Genomic DNA, 19,122 nt, shown 5'->3' on the forward strand with positions numbered 1-19,122 from the left:
CTGACGAGGAAAGAAGAGTATGCAGACCCGGGCAGAAGGAGGGCAGCGGTGATGAACAGAGCACATCGGCTCTCTCTGTACGGGACGCTCTCTCAGTCACGCGTGTCCTGTGCTGGGCAACCTGCTCAGCGCTTCACAGGCGTTATCTCCTGGGGTCCTCAAACCACCAAGAGGGCAGGTGCTGGAGTTATCCTCATTTTACAAAGGTGAAGTGATTTGTCTCAGGTCACAAAGCTAGAGAGAATCAAAAGTCAGGACTCACGCCCAAGTGTGACCCTACAGGGGCCCTGCTCTGCCTCGCTGCCCTATGCCTTCTGAGCAGATCCATGGCCGTGGAGATGGAAGGTGTGGTCGGCTTTGGACAAGAAGGAGAATGAAAGGAGTGCGGGAATGTGAGTGATGGTTCCATCTCTGCTTTGAGGGAAGAAAGGGACATAACATGCTTTAGATGTGTATCGTCTGACATGGCAACAGAATGTTAAAAAGAGAATATTTTTCCTGGGAATTTGTAATTATAAAAACTGCTACTACATCAGGAATCAAAAATCACTTATTGGAGATCTTGCCACACCATAGCACAAAATCAAAACGGTTGTGTAATTTTTCTGAATGAATGGTTTCAAAATAAAAATCATTGCTCAGATGAGCTGGAAGCCTGAATATCTACATGCAATGCTTGTACACGTGCTTTTAATAAACCAATGTACTAAACTTGACTTAACGTTACTTAAAATGATTATTAAATAGATTTGGTTCTTGACTTAAGAACCAAAACATCCGAAGAATCAGATTATCAATATCTAACTATACTTCAGACAGAAACAAAATATGAAGTTTCAACTTCTCACAGTATAACACTCTAGCTATTCTGAAAAACATTCCTCTCCAAACACCTAGAAATGTTGAATAAGACACATAAAACATTCTTTTAAATGCATAGCTGATCTCTAGAAAGTAAAGAAAATCTACAAGAGCCAAAAACAAAAATACTACTGTCAAACTAGAACAGAAGCCAGCCCGGAAGCTACAGGCTACATAGGGCAATCCGGCCGACACCCAGACCCCTGACTCTCTGAGGTGAGCATGGTTAATGCAGACAAGGCCTCAGGCCAGGCGAGGTGGGGAGCTGGAACCGACAGCCCCTGCTACAGCCAGAATCCCTGAAGACCTAACTCTCAGTGAAAGTGTAACCGAGGGAAAAATCCATTTGCTGGGAAATGAGGCTGACAAGGACCTTTGTCTTATCTCAGGCACTGACTGGAGTGAATAAAAAAGAATGGTTCCTAAGACTCTGTAATCACAAAGCTGCCGTATCCGGCACCAGAGTTTGAATTTATTCTCCCTTCCCACTGAAAAGAACCTTCATGCCAGGCACTTTACCTGACACGCTTCCGTGTTTGCAGCACTCCAAGGTGGCTGGCAGAGTGACCATCAACCCCATCTGTGGAACACAGTCTCAACCCAGGGCCCTCAGCGCTCCCACATATTAGGATCAGCCACATAGCTCACAATCAGACATGACCACAGGGAAATAGGTCCCCTCAAGAAGAATCAACTAAAGAAAGCAATAACAGAATTGGACAACTCCTCATCCCGACTCAAGTATTTCATTTAGAGTGAGGAGACCCAGAACATAAAAGAAATATGCTTAACGGGAGGGATAGATTGGGAATTGGGGATTAACAGATACACACTACTATATATAAAATAAACAACAAAGACCTACTGTATAGCACAGGGAACTATATTCAATATCTTGTAATAACCCATGATGGAAAAGAATCTGAAAAAGAATATATAACTGAATCACTTTGCTATACACCTGAAACATTGTAAATCAACTATGCTTCAGTAATAAAAAAGAAATATGCTTAAAAATGTTAAAGAAATGTAAAAAGAAATCGAAACATAAGACCAAACTATTATCAGAAATAACAGAAATGAAAAAGAATCAAAAGGATGTAACATCTCAGGGGCAGACTAAACAGCAGCCTAGTTACAGGTGAAAGAAAATTACTGAACTAGATGACAGATCTGTGTGGCAAAGAAAAGATAAAAAATACGACAGATAAGAGTCATAGAGAATAGAACATGAAGGTCCAACCTACATCTAATTGGGATTCCAGAAGGAAAGAAAACAGAGGATAAGAGAAGGAAACGTCTTCAGCGATAAGGGCTAAAAATTATCCAAAACTGATGAAAGACCTATATCCTCAGGAGCACGAGCCTTGAACAAGACTCATGAAAAGAAATACACACATACACATCTTGTAGTGAAACAGTAAAACCTCAAAGGCAATGAGAAGATATTAATATGTCAGAGAAAAAAGGGAAATAACTAAATATGAACAATTATTAACAAAAGACATCTCAACAATGGATGTTGAGATGTATCATCCTCAAAGTGCTAAGAGGAAAAAACTGTTAGCCTTGAATAGTATACCTCTAAACAATTCAACGACAGAGAGACATTCAGACAAACAAAAAAATCAAGAGTACTTACCACCAAAAGACTTCAACACAAGAACTACTAAAGGATGTACTCCAGGGCTTCCCTGGTGGCGCAGTGGTTAAGAATCTGCCTGCCAATGCAGGGGACACGGGTTCGAGCCCTGGTCTGGGAAGATCCCACACACCGCGGAGCAACTAAGCCCGTGCGCCACAACTACTGGGCCTGTGCTCTAGAGCCCATGTGCCACAACTACTGAGCCTGCGCTCTAGAGCCCGCGAGCCACAACTACTGAGCCCACGTGTCACAACTACTGAAGCCCGCACGCCTAGAGCCCATGCTCCGCAACAAGAGAAGCCACCGCAATGAGAAGCCCACGCACCGCAACGAAGAGTAGCCCCCTCTCACCGCAACTAGAGAAAGCCTGCGCGCAGCAACGGAGACCCAATACAGCCAAAAATAAATAAATAAAATAAATAAATTTATTAAAAAAAAAAAAGAACTCATGAGGAGAGAAACAGTCTACTGTATTTACTATTATTCTTCCTTCATTACTGATGTTCCAAGTTTCCTTCTGGTATCGTTTCTCGTTTGCCTAAAGAACTTCCTGAAGCAATTATTTAGAGCAGGTCTGCTGGCAATGAATCCCCCTAGTTTTCCTTCATCTGAGAAATATTTTTATTTCACTTTCTTTCCTAATAGATATTTTTATTGGGTAAAAATTCTGAGCTGACCATTCTTTTCTTTCAACACTTTATAAATGTTGTACCACTGTCTTCTAGCCTCCATAGTTCCTGATGAGAAATTTGCGGTCATTCAAATCATTGTCCCTTACAGGTAATGTGTCATTCTCTGGCTACTTTTAAGATTTCTCTTTGTCTTTAGTTTTTAGAAGTCTGATTAGGATATGTCTGGGCATGGATTTCTTTGGTCTATCCTGTTAGGGGTTCACTGCTGGATTCATAAGTCTTTTTTGTTAAGTGCTGAAGTATTTGAGAGATCTCAGATATATTAATCCATAACCATAGTTTTAAAGATTAACTATGTAATGGTTTTAAATGTGTGGGGAATTTGAGCAGTCAAATCCATAAGCTATTAAATAAAGAAAAGAAATAGCAAGAGTTTTAATTTTCATACAAAAAATACAAATATAAACTCTAGAGCCAATCTGCCCAAGTTCAGACAATGGTGCCACCACTTCCTAACCACCTCACAAGTCACTCAACCTCTCTGTACCTCAGTTGTCTCCCTGGTAAAATGGGGATGAGAAAACATCATCTACCTCACAGAGTCTTGTGAGGATGAAATGCGTTAATATATGTAAAGGTTTACAATAATGCCTGGCACATAGTAAGTGCTATATGCATGCTAACCATTTGTGTTATTTTAAATTGAGTATAGAGGCTTAACAAAAACTAACTTTTTAAGTTAAACTTTAATTTAAGTTGAATATTGATTAAAATATAGATATTTGTAAATACTTCTCTTAAACACAAAAGCCTTGTCTTAGGCTGTAAAAGTCCACTAACCACAGGCAGAGTAGAACCCCATGAGGCTGTGAGGCAGGAGCCACTACTCAGTCACCCTTGAGTCTCTCACAAAACCCGAGCACTCGTAAATCACAGATATCAACTCAGCGGGTGAATTCAGTCCACCTCCCCAACAACTACAATACACGGAGATGCCTGAGTCAACCAGCACAGAACAGAGGTCGGTCAAGACCCCAATGGCAGTCCTCTACAGAAGTGACCTCCTTTAAGATGCACGTGTTCTGGCAGCCAGCCAACATTGATCCTGTTTTCACAATAATTTCGCCAGAATAGCTAGTGATTATTTGAGTAAGTCAGGTAAGGTATTTTGAGAAACAAAACACGTAGGAAACACGTAGAGGGACTTCCCTGGTGGTCTGGTGGCTAAGAGTCCACGCTCCCACTGTAGGGGGCACAGGTTCGATCCCTGGTCGATGAACTAAGATCCTGCATATCGCATGGTGCAGCCAAAAAAAAAAACAAAAGAAAACACTTAGAAAAACATGCCTACTTTCAAAGTTTTCTATTAAGTGTTAAACACTATAATGTTCTCTCTTAAAGTAACTCTGGATTTTTGGAGGCAGGAAAAAAAGTTAAAACATCAACATTTTTAGCTGTACTCCACCTCAATTAAAAATGGTCGTAAAGTATTGTTTGGCAAGGGCACTCAGGCCATATTCTAGCAAATCAGAAGTAAATTACCCCGTCCTGGAGCTCACAAGCATGTTAAACGTTAGCCAGGGCTCACACATGCTTAGGTGAGGACAAGCACGACTCACCTCAAAGTTGTACTTCTTCATCTGGTTCAAGTGCCGGCAGTACAGGTAGAGCATGCCAATGCTACTGCCCACGGCAATGTAGTCCCCGTTGGCGTCCAGGGCCGTGAGGTAGACCACTATGGAGCGGAACCCCTTCTGGATCTTTGTGGGAATGGCATTGAGGAGATAGTACAAAGGACAGAACTCTCTGAATGTAATAGACTCTGATACGGATGCCATGGCCAACGTTTCCACAGATGATCTTCAAGCAGGACAAGGAATTTTAACTGGCATCTAGGAAAACCTGGGGGCTAAAGAACAAGGCATTATAATGTTTTCAACATCTAGTCATGCAAAGAGAAGTCAGGTATAATAGTGGGAACGAGGAACTTTCAGGTGGGTATGAATTATAGTCAGAGCTGAATTAAACAGAGAAAGTAAAACAAGTGTCATTAAGATCACTTTTGAGCATATTAATTCAAAACTCACTTTAATATGTGCTGGCCCCTGTAATTTATATTGTGATAAATGCTATGGAGGAGAAGGGGTGGAAAAAGTATTAAAAATAGTTCTTAATCTCAAGTAGTTTATGATCTAGTTAAGGAGGCAAAAGAAACTGAAGAGACATAAAACCAGATGTGATTAGGTGCTAATCTGTGGGTCTTAATGAGAAGAGGGAGAGAGCAGTGTGGACTAGAGTGTGGAGAAAGCTTCACCAGAAACATCCAGAATTCTGAAGCCCACCAGGAAGGACAGCATGTGGAAAAGAGGAATTCCCTGGCAGTCCGCACTTCCACTGCAGGGGGCACAGATTCGATCCCTGGTCGGGGAACTAAGATTCCGCAAGCCACATGGCCAAAAAAAAAAAAAGCGCGTGGAAAAGAAACAGTAAAGACACTGCACTAGGAGAACAGTGGACCAATCCAGACGTAGGAATAAGCTCACTGTGTCGAGGTGGTGGAGAAACATGTCCCCCGGCTGGATAGCCACAGCCTCCACAGCACTCAGAACCTCAGCTACACAACACCTCCTATCTGTTCTGCACTGACACCCACACCTCCGGAAAATTTGGATTCAAAGCTTCCCTCAATAAAGGGAAGCATGTTATATATCATCACACAGCGTGTTATACTTTATGAAGTGTTCATTCACCCATTTAATCCTTACCCTAAAAACTTTTACATGGTTTTGGAAGTCCCAGCCACGGCAATCAGAGAAGAAAAAGAAATAAAAGGAATACAAATTGGAAAAGAAGTAAAACTGTCACCATTTGCAGATGACATGAGACTATACATAGAAAATCCTAAACATGACAGCAGAAAACTACTAGAACTAATCAATGAATTTGGTAAGGTTGCAGGATACAAAATTAATGCACAGAAATCTCTTTCATTCCTATGCACTAACAATGAAAGATCAGAAAGAGAAATTGAGGGAAGAATCCCATTTACCATCGCAACAAAAAGAAAAATATACCTGGGAATAAACCTACCTAAGGAGGCAAAAGACCTGTACTCAGAAAACTATAAGACACTGATGAAAGAAATCAAAGATGACGTAAACAGATGGAGAAATACACCATGTTCCTGGATTGGAAGAATCAATATTGTGATAACGACTATACTACCCAAAGCAATCTACAGATTCAATGCAATCCCTATCAAATTACCAATGGCATTCTTCACAGAATTAGAACAAAAAATTTTACAATTTGTATGGAAACACAAAAGACCCCGAATAGCAAAGCAATCTTGAGAAAGAAAAGCAGAGCTGGAGGAATCAGGCTCTCCAACTTCAAACCGTACTACAAAGCTACAGTAATCAAGACAAGTATGGTACTGGCACAAAAACAGAAATATAGATCAATGGTACAGGATAGAAAGCCCAGAGATAAACCCACATACATATGGTCACCTAATTTAGGACAAAGGAGGCAAGAACATACAGTGGAGAAAAGACAGCCTCTTCAATAAGTGGTGCTGGGAAAACTGCACAGCTACATGTAAAAGAATGAAATTAGAACACTCCCTAACACCATACACAAAAATAAACTCAAAATGGATTAAAGACCTAAATGTAAGACCAGACACTATAAAACTCTTAGAGGAAAACATAGGAAAAACACACTTTGACATAAACCACAGCAAGATCTTTTTTGACCCACCTCCAAGAGTAAAGGAAATAAAAACAAAAATAAACAAATGGGACTTAATTAAATCTAAAAGCTTTTGCCCAGCAAAGGAAACCATAAACAAGACGAAAAGACAACCCTCAGGATGGGAGAAAATATTTGCAAACAAAGGAACAGACAAAGGATTAATCTCCAAAATATACGAACAGCTCATGGAGCTCAATATCAAAAAAACAAACAACCCAATTGAAAAATGGGCAGAACTAAATAGACATCTCTCCAAGGAGGACATACAGATGGCCAAGGGGCACATGAAAGGATGCTCAGCATCACTAATTATTAGTGAAATGCAAATCAAAACTACAATGAGGGGACTTCCCTGGTGGCACAGTGGTTAAGAATCCACCTGCCAATGCAGGGGACACAGGCTCGATCCCTGGTCCTGGAAGATCCCACATGCCACGGAGCAACTAAGCCCATGTGCTTAGTTGAGCACTGCACTCTAGAGCCCACGCGCCACAACTACTGAAGCCTGCATGCCCTAGAGCCCACACACTGCAACTACTGAGCTGGTGTGCCTAGAGCCCATGCTCCACAACAAGAGAAACCACCGCAATGAGAAGTCCGCGCACCGCAACAAAGAGTAGCCCCCGCTCGGCAACTAGAGAAAGCCCGTTAGCAGCAACGAAGACCCAACTCAGCCAAAAAAAACCAAACAAACAAAAAACAACTACAGTGAAGTATCACCTCACACGGGTCAGAATGACCATCATCAAAAAATCTACAGGGGGCTTCCCTGGTGGTGCAGTGGTTGAGAATCTGCCTGCCAATGCAGGGGGCACAGGTTTGAGCCCTGGTCTGGGAAGATCCCACATGCCGCGGAGCAACTAGGCCCGTGAGCCACAACTACTGAGCCTGCGCGTCTAGAGCCTGTGTCCCGCAACAAGAGAGGCCGCGACAGTGAGAGGCCTGCGCACCGCGATGAAGAGTGGCCCCCGCTTGCCGCAACTAGAGAAAGCCCTCGCACAGAAACGAAGACCCAACACAGCCATAAATAAATAAATAAATAAATAAATAAATAAATTTATTAAAAAAAAAAAAAAACTACAGGGTTTCCCTGGTGGCGCAGTGGTAATAGTCCGCCTGCCAATGCAGGGGACACGGGTTCGATCCTTGGTCCAGGAACATCTCACATGCCGCAGGGCAACTAAGCCCATGCGCCACAACTACTGAGCTTGCGCTCTAGAGCCTGCAAGCCACAACTACTGAAGCCCATGCACCTAGAGCCCGTGCTCCACAAGAGAAGCCACCACAATGAGAAGCCCGCGCACCGCAACAAAGAGCAGCCCCGCTCGCCGCAACCAGAGAAAGCCCACATGCAGCAGCAAAGACCCAACTCAGCCAAAAATAAATAAATAAAATAAATAAATGTATTTTTAAGAAGTCTACAAACAATAAATGCTGGAGAGGGTGTGGAGCAAAGGGAACCCTCTTGCACTGTTGGCGGGAATGTAAATTGATACAGCCACTGTGGAGAACAGTATGGAGATTCCCTAAAAAACTAGAAATAGAACTACATATGACCCAGCAATCCCACTACTGAGCATATACCCTGAGAAAACCATAACTCAAAAGGACACATGTACCCCAACTGGTTCATTGCAGCACTGTTTACAATAGCCAGGACATGGAAACCACCTAAATGTCCAAAGACAGATGAATGAATAAAGAAGATGTGGTACATATATACAATGGAATATCACTCAGCCATAGAAAGGAATGAAGTCGGGTCATTTGCAGAGATGTGGATGGACCTAGAGTCTGTTATACAGAGTGAAGTAAGCCAGAAAGAGAAAAACAAATATTGTATATTAACGCATATATGTGGAATCTAGAAAAATGGTACAGATGAACCTATGTGCAGGGCAGGAATAGAGACGTAGACGTAGAGAATGGACATGTGGACACAGGAGGGGAAGGGGTGGGTGGGACGAAATGGGAGATTAGAATTGACATAAATACACTAACATGCGTAAAATAGATAGCTTGTGGGAACTTGCTATAAAGCACAGGAAGCTCAGCTCGGTGCTCTGTGACGACCTAGATGGGTGGGTTGGGAGGGGGTGGGAGGGAGGTCCAAGAGGGAGGGGATATATGTATGCACATAGCTGACTCACTTCATTGTACAGCAGAAACCAACACAACGTTGTAAAGCAATTATATTCTAATGTAAAACAAAAACACTTTTACATAAGCTACTGAGGGCCAGAGGGTCACAAGACTTGCTCAAGACCACACGGGCAAGACCTGAATCTAGGCCTTTGCCCTTCAAGGCCTCAGCCCTTTCCAAAGGACTCTCTATCACATCCCCACCCCCTGCTTCTCCTTCTCCACACATCCTCTTCCTCTGCTGCTGATGGCCATCGCTGCCTGGCCCCTCCACCACTGGTCTGTAAGCCCAAGAGCAGAGGCCACATTCACCTCACTTACCCCTCTAGCCCCTGGAACCTAGAAAAGGGTCAGGCACATCGGAGGCACTAAGTATTAATTAATTTATTTTTTTATAAATTTATTTATTTTATTTATTTATGTATTTTCGGCTGCATTGGGACTTCGTTGCTGTGCGCGGGCTTTCTCTAACTGCTGAGAGCAGGGGCTACTCTTCGTTGCGGTGCGCGGGCTTCTCACTGCGGTGGCTTCTTTTGTTGTGGAGCACGGGCTCTAGGTGCGCGGGCTTCAGTAGGTGCAATATGCGGGCTCAGTAGTTGTGCCTCGCAGGTTCTAGAGTGCAGGCTCAGCAGCTGTGGCGCATGGGCCTAGTTGCTCCGCAGCATGTGGGATCCTCCCGGACCAGGGCTCGAACCCGTGTCCCCTACATTGGCAGGCGGACTCTCAACCACTGCGCCACCAGGGAAGTCCCACACTAAGTATTTATTGAATAAATGAATGAGTTATAAAAAAGGAAAATCTGCAAGGAAGGAGTGAGCTCAAGAATGGAAAAGAAACAAAATATCATCTTTTCTCCAATATGGCCCCAGTTCAATGCTGGAATAAAAATCCTCTAGATCATTTTCAGACTCCTATTTCATTTGACAGCCACAATAGACAATACATACAGTGAAGCAGGCAGGGTAACTTACAAGCACCTTTCCTAAAGGTAAGCAAACAGTAATAAGTCCCTCTGCGATGGTTAAGAACATTAATATACCCTCTTTTAGCAGAAGTTGAAGCTCTGGGAGGTTCAGAAATTTGCCCAGGGTCATATAATTTTAAGTGGAATTTTGACGGTGAACGTTGATCCTGTCCATACAGCAGCATACTTCATAAATTTACAACTTTGTAAGGTCAAGACTGCCTTGGCTAAAAGATATCCATGCTCCCCAATCTTTGGTTTGTACAAGTACTCCAGAGAGGTGGGCAAAACCCACATGACCCCAAAATCAAATGAAAATGAAACGGCTATCAGGCAAACACAAGCGAGAACAGCCGCAGTCAGACACCTTGGGAAAGCACGTAGATCATTGTAAGGAGGACACTAACACCAAACTAACAATGAAAATAGCAACAATGGTAAAACAGTGAACACTATTACTTAACGGAAACTGTTTTAGCGCACGAACTCATTAAATCCTCACAAAAAACCTCAGGAGGTTGGCACCACTGTTATCTCCACCTTACAGGCGAGAAATGTTCTCATTTCAACAGTTCCTCTCCAGCTTCAAGCAGAAGGGCGTCACAGGAGCAGGAAAAGATGTATTTCCTTGATGGGTGTGTGCACACAAACACTGATGCGCCATGATTTACGTGATATTTTTAAAATAAAATTTCATTTTTATAGAAGTTATAAATGTTCACTATCAGAAATGTAACAATATAGAAAAGTACAAAGAATGAAATAAATGCCACTCATAATCCCATCATAGAGACATGTTACATATATAGATAGGGTATAGCTACATGTGTGTAAACACACAGTTTTTCACTTAATAAATCATGAGCATTTGCCATGTCATTAAATACTTCCCTAGAATAAGATTTTTAGTGACCATATAAAAAAACTGCAGAGAACACGCTATATTCATAAACCAAGAGAACATGCTATATTCATAAACCAAGATTTTCTCAAAGTGTTTTAATTTCCACTTTAGCTGATGAGATCTCCTAGGAAGCAAGCAGAGGTACTAAGCACTTCACAAATGTCAGCTGATATTAATTCCTCCTTTAAAAGTCTTTTTCCTCAAAGTAGCTCTGTCAAATTATGACATTTAGATTTCAAAAACTCATTCCCTTGAACTGATACTATTCACTGAGAGTTCCATAATCTCTACACAGAAGGGGCTTTGAGGTTGCAGTCTGGTTAGAAGGGGGCAGAGGACTTGCCTCGAAACCGCACTTGTAAAGCAGGCACACTAGTCTCACTTAGAAAATATGTTTATTTGAGGTGGCTTAGGCAGTATTAGAGGATAATATGGAAGGTCAGAGTCTCTGGAACCATCTCCTTGGCACAATCAGTGATCATACAACCAAAAGCAACTTCAAATGTGTAAGAAGGGAGTGCAGGACTCGCTGGCCAAACTACATTAAAAACTATCATAATTCTGTAGCAGGTAACAGACAGCATAATCAAATTTTGGATCAAAATTATTTAAGCTGAGAGCTTCCCTGGTGGCGCAGTGGTTGAGAATCTGCCTGCCAATGCAGGGAACACGGGTTCGAGCCCTGGTCTGGGAAGATCCCACATGCCGCGGAGCAACTGGGCCCGTGAGCCACAATTACTGAGCCTGCGCGTCTGGAGCCTGTGCCCCGCAACAAGAGAGGCCGCGATAGTGAGAGGCCCGCGCACCGCGATGAAGAGTGGCCCCCACTTGCCGCAACTAGAGAAAGCCCTCGCACAGAAACGAAGACCCAACACAGCCAAAAATAAATTAATTAATTAAAAAATCCTTCCCTCTAAAAAAAGAAAAAAAAAATTATTTAAGCTGAAACCCTAGCATTCATCCATGATTTCTCCCTCTCCCTCACCCCTACAGTAATCCCTCACCTTGTTCCATCAGCTCTATGTCCTAACCTACCTCACAGCTGGCCCCTTCTCACCAACTCTGTGGCCATGCCTGAGATAAAGCCAGTACACCTCTCACTTGGACCACTGCATTGTTCTTGTAACAACTGCTCTCCTGCTTCCACACCTGTCCCTGGAATCCAGATTCATACAGAGCAGTCAGAATAAGCTCTCTGACTTCAACAAAATTAAAAACTTTTGTGCTCCGAAGGACACCATCAAGAAAAGTAAAAAGACAACCCACAGAATGAGAGAAAATACTTGTTAATCATACATCTGACAAAGGACTCGTATCCAGAATATATGAGAAACGCCTAAAACTTAATAATTAAAAGGTAATTTTTAAGTGGGCAACAGATCTGAATAGACATTTCTCCCCGGAAGACATACAAATGGCCAATAAGCACATGAAAAGATGCTCAATATCATTAATCATCAGGGAAAATGCAAAACAAAACCACGAGATATCACTTCACACTCACTAGGATGGCTATAATCAAAAAAACAGATAAGTGTTAACAAGGATGTGGAGAAACTGGAACCCTCATACATTGTTGGTAGAAAATAAAATGTGGCAGTCACTGGCAGTTCCTCAAAAGGTTAAACATACAGTTACCATATGACCCAGCAATTCTACTCCTAGTTACATACCTAAGAGAAATGAAAACATATGTCTACACAAAAACTTGTATACAGAATTTCATAGTACTATTCATAAAAGCCAAAAAGTAAAACAACCCAACTGTCCATCGACTGATGAATGGATAAACAAAACATGGTATATCCATGCAACTGACTATTATTCAGCAATAAAAAGGAATGAAGTACTGATATATGCTACAATATGATGAACCTTGAAAACATTATGCTAAGTGAAAGAAGCCAGACACGAAAGACCACACATTTGCGTGATTCCATTTATATGAAATAGCAAATGGCCAGAATAAGCAAACCTATAGACAGAAAGTACAGCAATGATTGCCTGAAGCCGAGAGAAGAGAGTGGGGGTGGGGATGACTGCTAAAGGGTATGGTGTTTCTTTTTAGGGTGGTATGTCCTAAAACTGATTGTTACATAACTCTGTGAATATACTAAAAAACACTGAACTGTACACCTTGAATGGTTAATATATATGGTATGTGAAATCTCAATGAAGCTATTACCCCAAAAAACCAAACAAAACCCAAAAAACAAAACAAAACAAAAAAAGCAGAATCAGCTCTCCAACATGCATTCATAACAAAAACTTCAGTAAACCAGAAACAGAGGGGAACTTCCTCAACCTGATAAGGAATATCTACAAAAAAAACCCAACAACTAACATCATACTTAATGTTGAGAAACTCAGAGCTTCCCCAACTGGGCTTCCCTGGTGGCGCAGTGGTTAAGAATCCACCTCCAATGCAGGGGGACACGGGTTCGAGCCCTGGTCCACGAAGATCCCACATGCCGCGGAGCAACTAAGCCCGTGCGCCAAAACTGCTGAGCCTGCACTCTACAGCCCATGTGCCACAACTACTGAAGCCCATGCGCCTAGAGCCCGTGCTCCACAACGAGAAGGCACCGCAATGAGAAGCCCACGCACCGAAACAAAGAGTAGCCCACGCTCAACGCAACTAGAGAAAGCCCGCGCGCAGCAATGAAGACCCAATGCAGCCAAAAATAAAAAATAAATAAGTAAATATATTAAAAAAAAAAAAAGCTTCCCCAACTAAGATCAGGTACAAAGCAAGGATGTCCCCCTCTCACCACTCCTTTTCAACACTTACTGGAAGTTCCAGTTAATGCAATAAGACAAGGAAATAAAAGGTATACAGATTGGGAAGGAAGAAATAAAACTATGTTTGTGGATGATATGTTCATCTATGTAGAAAATCTGAAAGAATCAATAAAAAAACTTCTGAAACTAATAGGCAATTATAGCAAGGTTTCAGGATACAAAATTAAAATACAAAAGTCAATCACTTTCCTATATACCAGCTATGAACAAGTGGAATTTTAAATTAAAAACACAGTATCATTTACATTTGCATCCCCCCAAACAAAATACTTAGGTATAAATCTAACAAAATATGTAAAGAGCTATACAAGGAAAAGTATAAAACTCACATGAACAAAATCAAAGAACAACTAAATAAATAGATATCCCACGTTCTCAGATAAGAAAATTCAATATTGTTAAGATGTCAATTCCTCCCAACTGGATGTACAGATTCAGTGTAATCCCAATAAGTTATTTTGTGGATACCAACAAAATAATTCTAAAGTTTGTATAGAGAGACAAAAGACCCAAAATAGCCAACACAATATTGAAGGAGAAAAACAAAGTTAGAGGACTGATACTATCCAACTGCAAAACTTATTATAAAGCATCAGTTATCAAGACAGTGTGGTACTGGCAAAAGAACAAATGGATCAACAGAACAGAAGAGAAAGCCCAGATATAGACCCACATAAATACAGCCAGCTGACCTCTGACAAAGGAGCAAAGGCAAAACAATGGAGCAAAGACAGCCTTTTCAACAAATGGTGCTGGAACAACTGGACATCCACATATAAAAAAGTGAATGTAGGCATAGACTTTTCACAAAAATTAACTCAAAATGGATCACAGGGACTTCCCTGGTGGCGCAGTGGTTAAGAATCCACCAGCCAATGCAGGGGACATGGGCTCCATCCCTGGTCCGGGAAGATCCCACGTGTCACAGAGTAACTAAGCCCGTGAGCCACAACTACTGAAGCCAGCGCGCCTAGAGCCCGTCCTCCGCAACAAGAGAAGCCACCGCAATGAGAAGTCTAAGCACCGCAATGAAGAGTAGGCCCCGCTCGGCAACTAGAGAAAGCCGGCGTGCAGCAACGAAGACCAAACGCAGCCAAAAAAAAAGGATCACAGACCTAAATGTACAGCACAAAAGCTATAAAACTTCTAGAAGGCAATATAGGAGAAAACCTAGATGACCTTGGGTATGGTGATGACATTTTAAATAATATCACCAAAGGCATGATCCACGAAAGAAGTAACTGATAAGCTAGACTTCATTAAAACTTAAAACTTTTGCTCTGCAAAAGACAATGTCAAATGAAGGAGAAGACAAGCCACAGATTGGGAGAAAAACTGCAAAACTTACCTATCTGATAAAGGGCTGTTATCCAAAACACACAAAGAACTTTTAAAACTCAACAACCCAATTAAAATACGGGCCAAAGATCTTAATAAACACCTCACCAAAGAAGACATACAGATGTCAAATAAGTCTATGAAAAGATACTCCACATCATATGTCATCAGGAGAATGCAAATTAAAACGAGATACCACCACACACCTAGCAGAATGGCCAAAATCTGGAACACTGACAACACCAAATGCTGGTGAGAAGATGGAGCAACAGGAACTCTCATTCATTGCTGGGGGGGATGCAAAATGGTACAGCCGCTTAGGAAGAAAATTTGAAGGTTTCTTACAAAACTAAACATAATCTTACCATATGATCCAGCAGTTGCAGCCCTTGGTACTTATCTAAAGGAGTTCAAAACTTATGCCCACACAAAACCTTCACCAGGATGTTTACAACATCTTTATTCATTATTGTAAAAATCTGGAAGCAACTAGCACTTTAGTAAGTGAATGAATAAATAAACTCTGGTACATCCAGACACTAGAATATTATTCAGCACTACAAAGAAATGGGCTATCAAACCATGAAAAGACATGGAGGAACTTGAAGTGCACATTACTAAGTGAAAGAAGGCAATCTGAAAAGGCTGCATGCTGTATAATTCCAACTCTGTAACCTTCTGGAAAAGGCAAAGCTATGGAGACAGTGAAACGATCAGTGGTTGCCAGGGTTTGTGTGGGGGAGGGGAAGGGATAAGTAGGCAGAGCACAGAGGATTTTTAGGGCAATAAAAATACTGACACCATAAAGATGGATACATGTCACTATACATTTGCCCAATCCTACAGAATGCACAACACCAACCCTAAAGTGAACGATGGACTCTGGGTGATTATGCTGTATCAGTGCAGGTTCATCAGTTGTAACAAATGCCCCACTCTGGTGGGAGATGCTGATAAGGGGGAGGCCATGCATGCGGGTGGGGCAGGGAGTATACGGGAAATCTCTGTAGCTTCCCCTCAGTTTTGCTGTGAACCTAAAACTGCTCTGAAAAAAAGTGTTTAAAAAAAAAAAAGTTCTTTGAAAGAGAAATGGCTGGATCTCATACCACTCACCCTATTCAACATTCTACAGTGGTCCCCCAGTGCTCTGAGAATAACCAAATACCTTTCTGTGGCCTACAGGCCGTGTGGTCTGACCCCTTCCTGGCTCCCCCATCACATCTCCACCTCTCTCCACTCATCCCCCAAGCTCTAGCTCCACTGGCCCACTCTTCCCTCCTCAGGCTTCAGAACTGATCCCCCTACGATCGTTCATCTCTCTCCACACACCAGGCTTCAGAAAGGCCTTCCCTGATCAGCTCACTTACAGTCTCCATCAGTCCCCTCTTCCTTCTAACATATCATCCTGTTTATGTCCTTCATAATTCTCATCACAACCTTTAATTACTTTATTTAATAAACAGTTTAATGATCATCTCTCTCATGAGAATGTAAGCAACAGAAATTCTCTCGTTTACCAATGAAAAGGCTCGTACGTAACACTATCTTTGGCACGGAGTAGATGTTCAATAAAGATTTGTTGAATGAATAAATAAAATGTTAACTTCAGGTCTTACTGCAAAAGAATATTCTCAATCCAATCTTTAAAATCAATAATGCTTCCCTGGTCCTGAATATTTCCATTAAAAATATAAAACATCAAAACACTCTTCTTTGAGGCAGGATAATTCTCTCCCCCATTAGCACCACAATCCCATACACCTGGAAGGTGGGAGCTGACCTTCACGCTGACTGATAGCACCCAAATGTCTGATGGGCAGTTTTTAAAAACTGGAGCTAGGACTAATAACACATAGTCTAAATCATCCACTTAGTACAGAGATCGGAAGTTGCCAGAGCACCCTGGCAACTCTAATGGTTTAAGGGTTCTCTCCAAAATCTCTAGGAAGTGACAGTTAGTCACTCCCTGTTGTACAGTCTTTTTTTTTTTTTTAACATCTTTATTGGTATACAATTGCTTTACAATGGTGTGTTAGTTTCTGCTTTATAACAAAGTGAATCAGCTATACGTATACACATGTCCCCATATCTCCTCCCTCTCGCATCTCCCTCGCATACAGTCTATTTTTGAAGTCTGGCTACAACATCCACTGTTCTTTTAAATGTTAAAATCTTATGGCTGAACATAATGAGATGGAGGCAGTCATTTATCTTCCAGATGAAGTTCTGTCACTTTTCTGATCCCAAGCCCGCCGGCTAGCCAGTGCTCAGTCTAAAGCCTGACGACAGCGTGAAGTTGAGCAGTTCAGCAAACCGGTCTGCATCCAGCTTCATCTCAGGCCACTCTTCCCTCCACATACTCCACACTGCAGCCACCACAGTCCCGGAACACACCACGACCTGTGTGTCTTTGCAAAGTCCCTTTCGTTCCTTCCCCATCCCCCACACACATCTTGTAAGAACAAGTTCTCCACAGGAAGCCTTCAGCCTCCCTCAGACACTCAGTTGGTCTTTCTCTGCTTTCACGGAACGCTTTGCGGGCAGTTATCACACAGCACCATCATGATTTGTTCTCTATCTCCCTCAATGGCTTCTTTCTACTCTTCATCTACAGCCTGTTCATCCACAAATTTGCAGCGCTTCAAAAGACCAATGGGGAGTGTGGTACAATCAACGCTCAACACATATTTGTTGAATTAATCTCTCTCAAAACACTGTGCCAGAATTCCCCAAGTATGACAGAACAAAATATAAATAGCCACTCTACCTCAGTTACGTCCATCATTATGCAAAATTTCACTGGTCTCTTATGTCTGGATCCAAAGAATACGTTCATTTAAAATTGACACACACTTTGAACAACAGCTCACTTCCACCTCAGCAGTTCACGGAGCCATCAACTACTCCCTCTGGATTCTATCAAGCTCCTTGAGCTCCACTGTATCTAGAAATCTCTCCTTGCTTGACTCCAAAGCTTGTCTTCATTATGTGTGTAACTGTTTCCTCATCTGTTCTTCACTTATTCTAAGTTTAAGCAACTGCTCTGCCTGACGCCTGTTTCCTTCCCTTTTTCCTCATTAAGTTCCAGGAGCCATTTTGTTCAAACTACATAGAAGCCAATACGAAGTGAGACCTTCCTCAAACTTGAAGTGTAATTTCTCTAAGAGAAAACTGAAAACAAATCCAGTAGGAGCCAATCTTCTATTGAAAAAGACAATGTGACAACAAAATAACTTAAACCTAACAAAAGCTACATACTAGTCACTCCTTCCGAAGAGGACTTTCCTTATCCCACCACCAGTCTCCAAGCCAGTCCTGAAAACTCAAACAGAGCATCCCCTGTATCTATGCCTGCTGGTTCTCAAGTCTGAAAGTTCCCTGAGGGCAGGGACTGGGTCTGTCTGGTCCACCACAGCATTCCTAGAAGCTGGTACTATGGCTGGCATACAACAGGCCCCAAATAACTATCTGTTGAATGAACCAACGAGATGTTGGGGAAAAAAAAAAAAAAAAAAAAACAAGCAAGGTCAGAGCTTTATCAAGGTACACTGTAGCTGGGTGAGAGAAAGTACAAAATGCCTTGCAGCTCCTTGCAGGAGTCACTGGTGACCACAAGGGCTACAATGGCTTTATTCCCAGATTCTGCCCATGCTGGGATCTGGGTTTGGGGATTTCCAGAACTCCTTTCCTTAAAGTTCTCAAGACCTTGGCTACAAGGAGGAAGTCAACCCCAAGGGCAACTGATCACTCCAGCAGATAAGGCAAAGGTGCATCCATGCTGGTACCCCACACTCTGCCTACAAATGTTAACAGAAGCAACAGAACAGAATAAAATTCCTGAATCTCAGCGAGAGAGTGAGGAAGAACAAAGAGCAGGGAAGAGAAAAGGAAGTAGGGTATGCGGGTAAGGAGAGCAGGGGCTAGCCTTTACTGAAATGGACCGCGTGCCAGGCACGGTGCTGAGCAATTCACACGCACTAACCCATTTAATCCTTCCACCAAGCCAGAGCTAGAAACTATTACCATCCCTACGTTATTGATGATGAACATGAAGTTTAGTGAGACATCACTTGCCCTG

General features: G+C 42.2%; 1 protein-coding gene across 3 annotated transcripts in view; it reads right to left on the reverse strand.

Moving 5' to 3' along the window:
* The window catches only part of TECPR2 (tectonin beta-propeller repeat containing 2), a 96,653-nt gene that overhangs the window by 76,740 nt on the left and 791 nt on the right, over positions 1 to 19,122 (reverse strand). For all 3 annotated transcript variants that reach the window (XM_068540247.1, XM_068540257.1, XM_068540266.1), the window contains exon 2: positions 4,758 to 5,047. In XM_068540247.1, the coding sequence (XP_068396348.1) occupies positions 4,758 to 4,976 (219 nt within the window). In that variant the 5' untranslated portion in view covers positions 4,977 to 5,047. The remainder of the gene's footprint in view (positions 1 to 4,757; positions 5,048 to 19,122) is intronic.

This window comes from Eschrichtius robustus, chromosome 1 (assembly GCF_028021215.1).
Source record: "Eschrichtius robustus isolate mEscRob2 chromosome 1, mEscRob2.pri, whole genome shotgun sequence".
Taxonomy (NCBI): Eukaryota; Metazoa; Chordata; class Mammalia; order Artiodactyla; family Eschrichtiidae; genus Eschrichtius; species Eschrichtius robustus.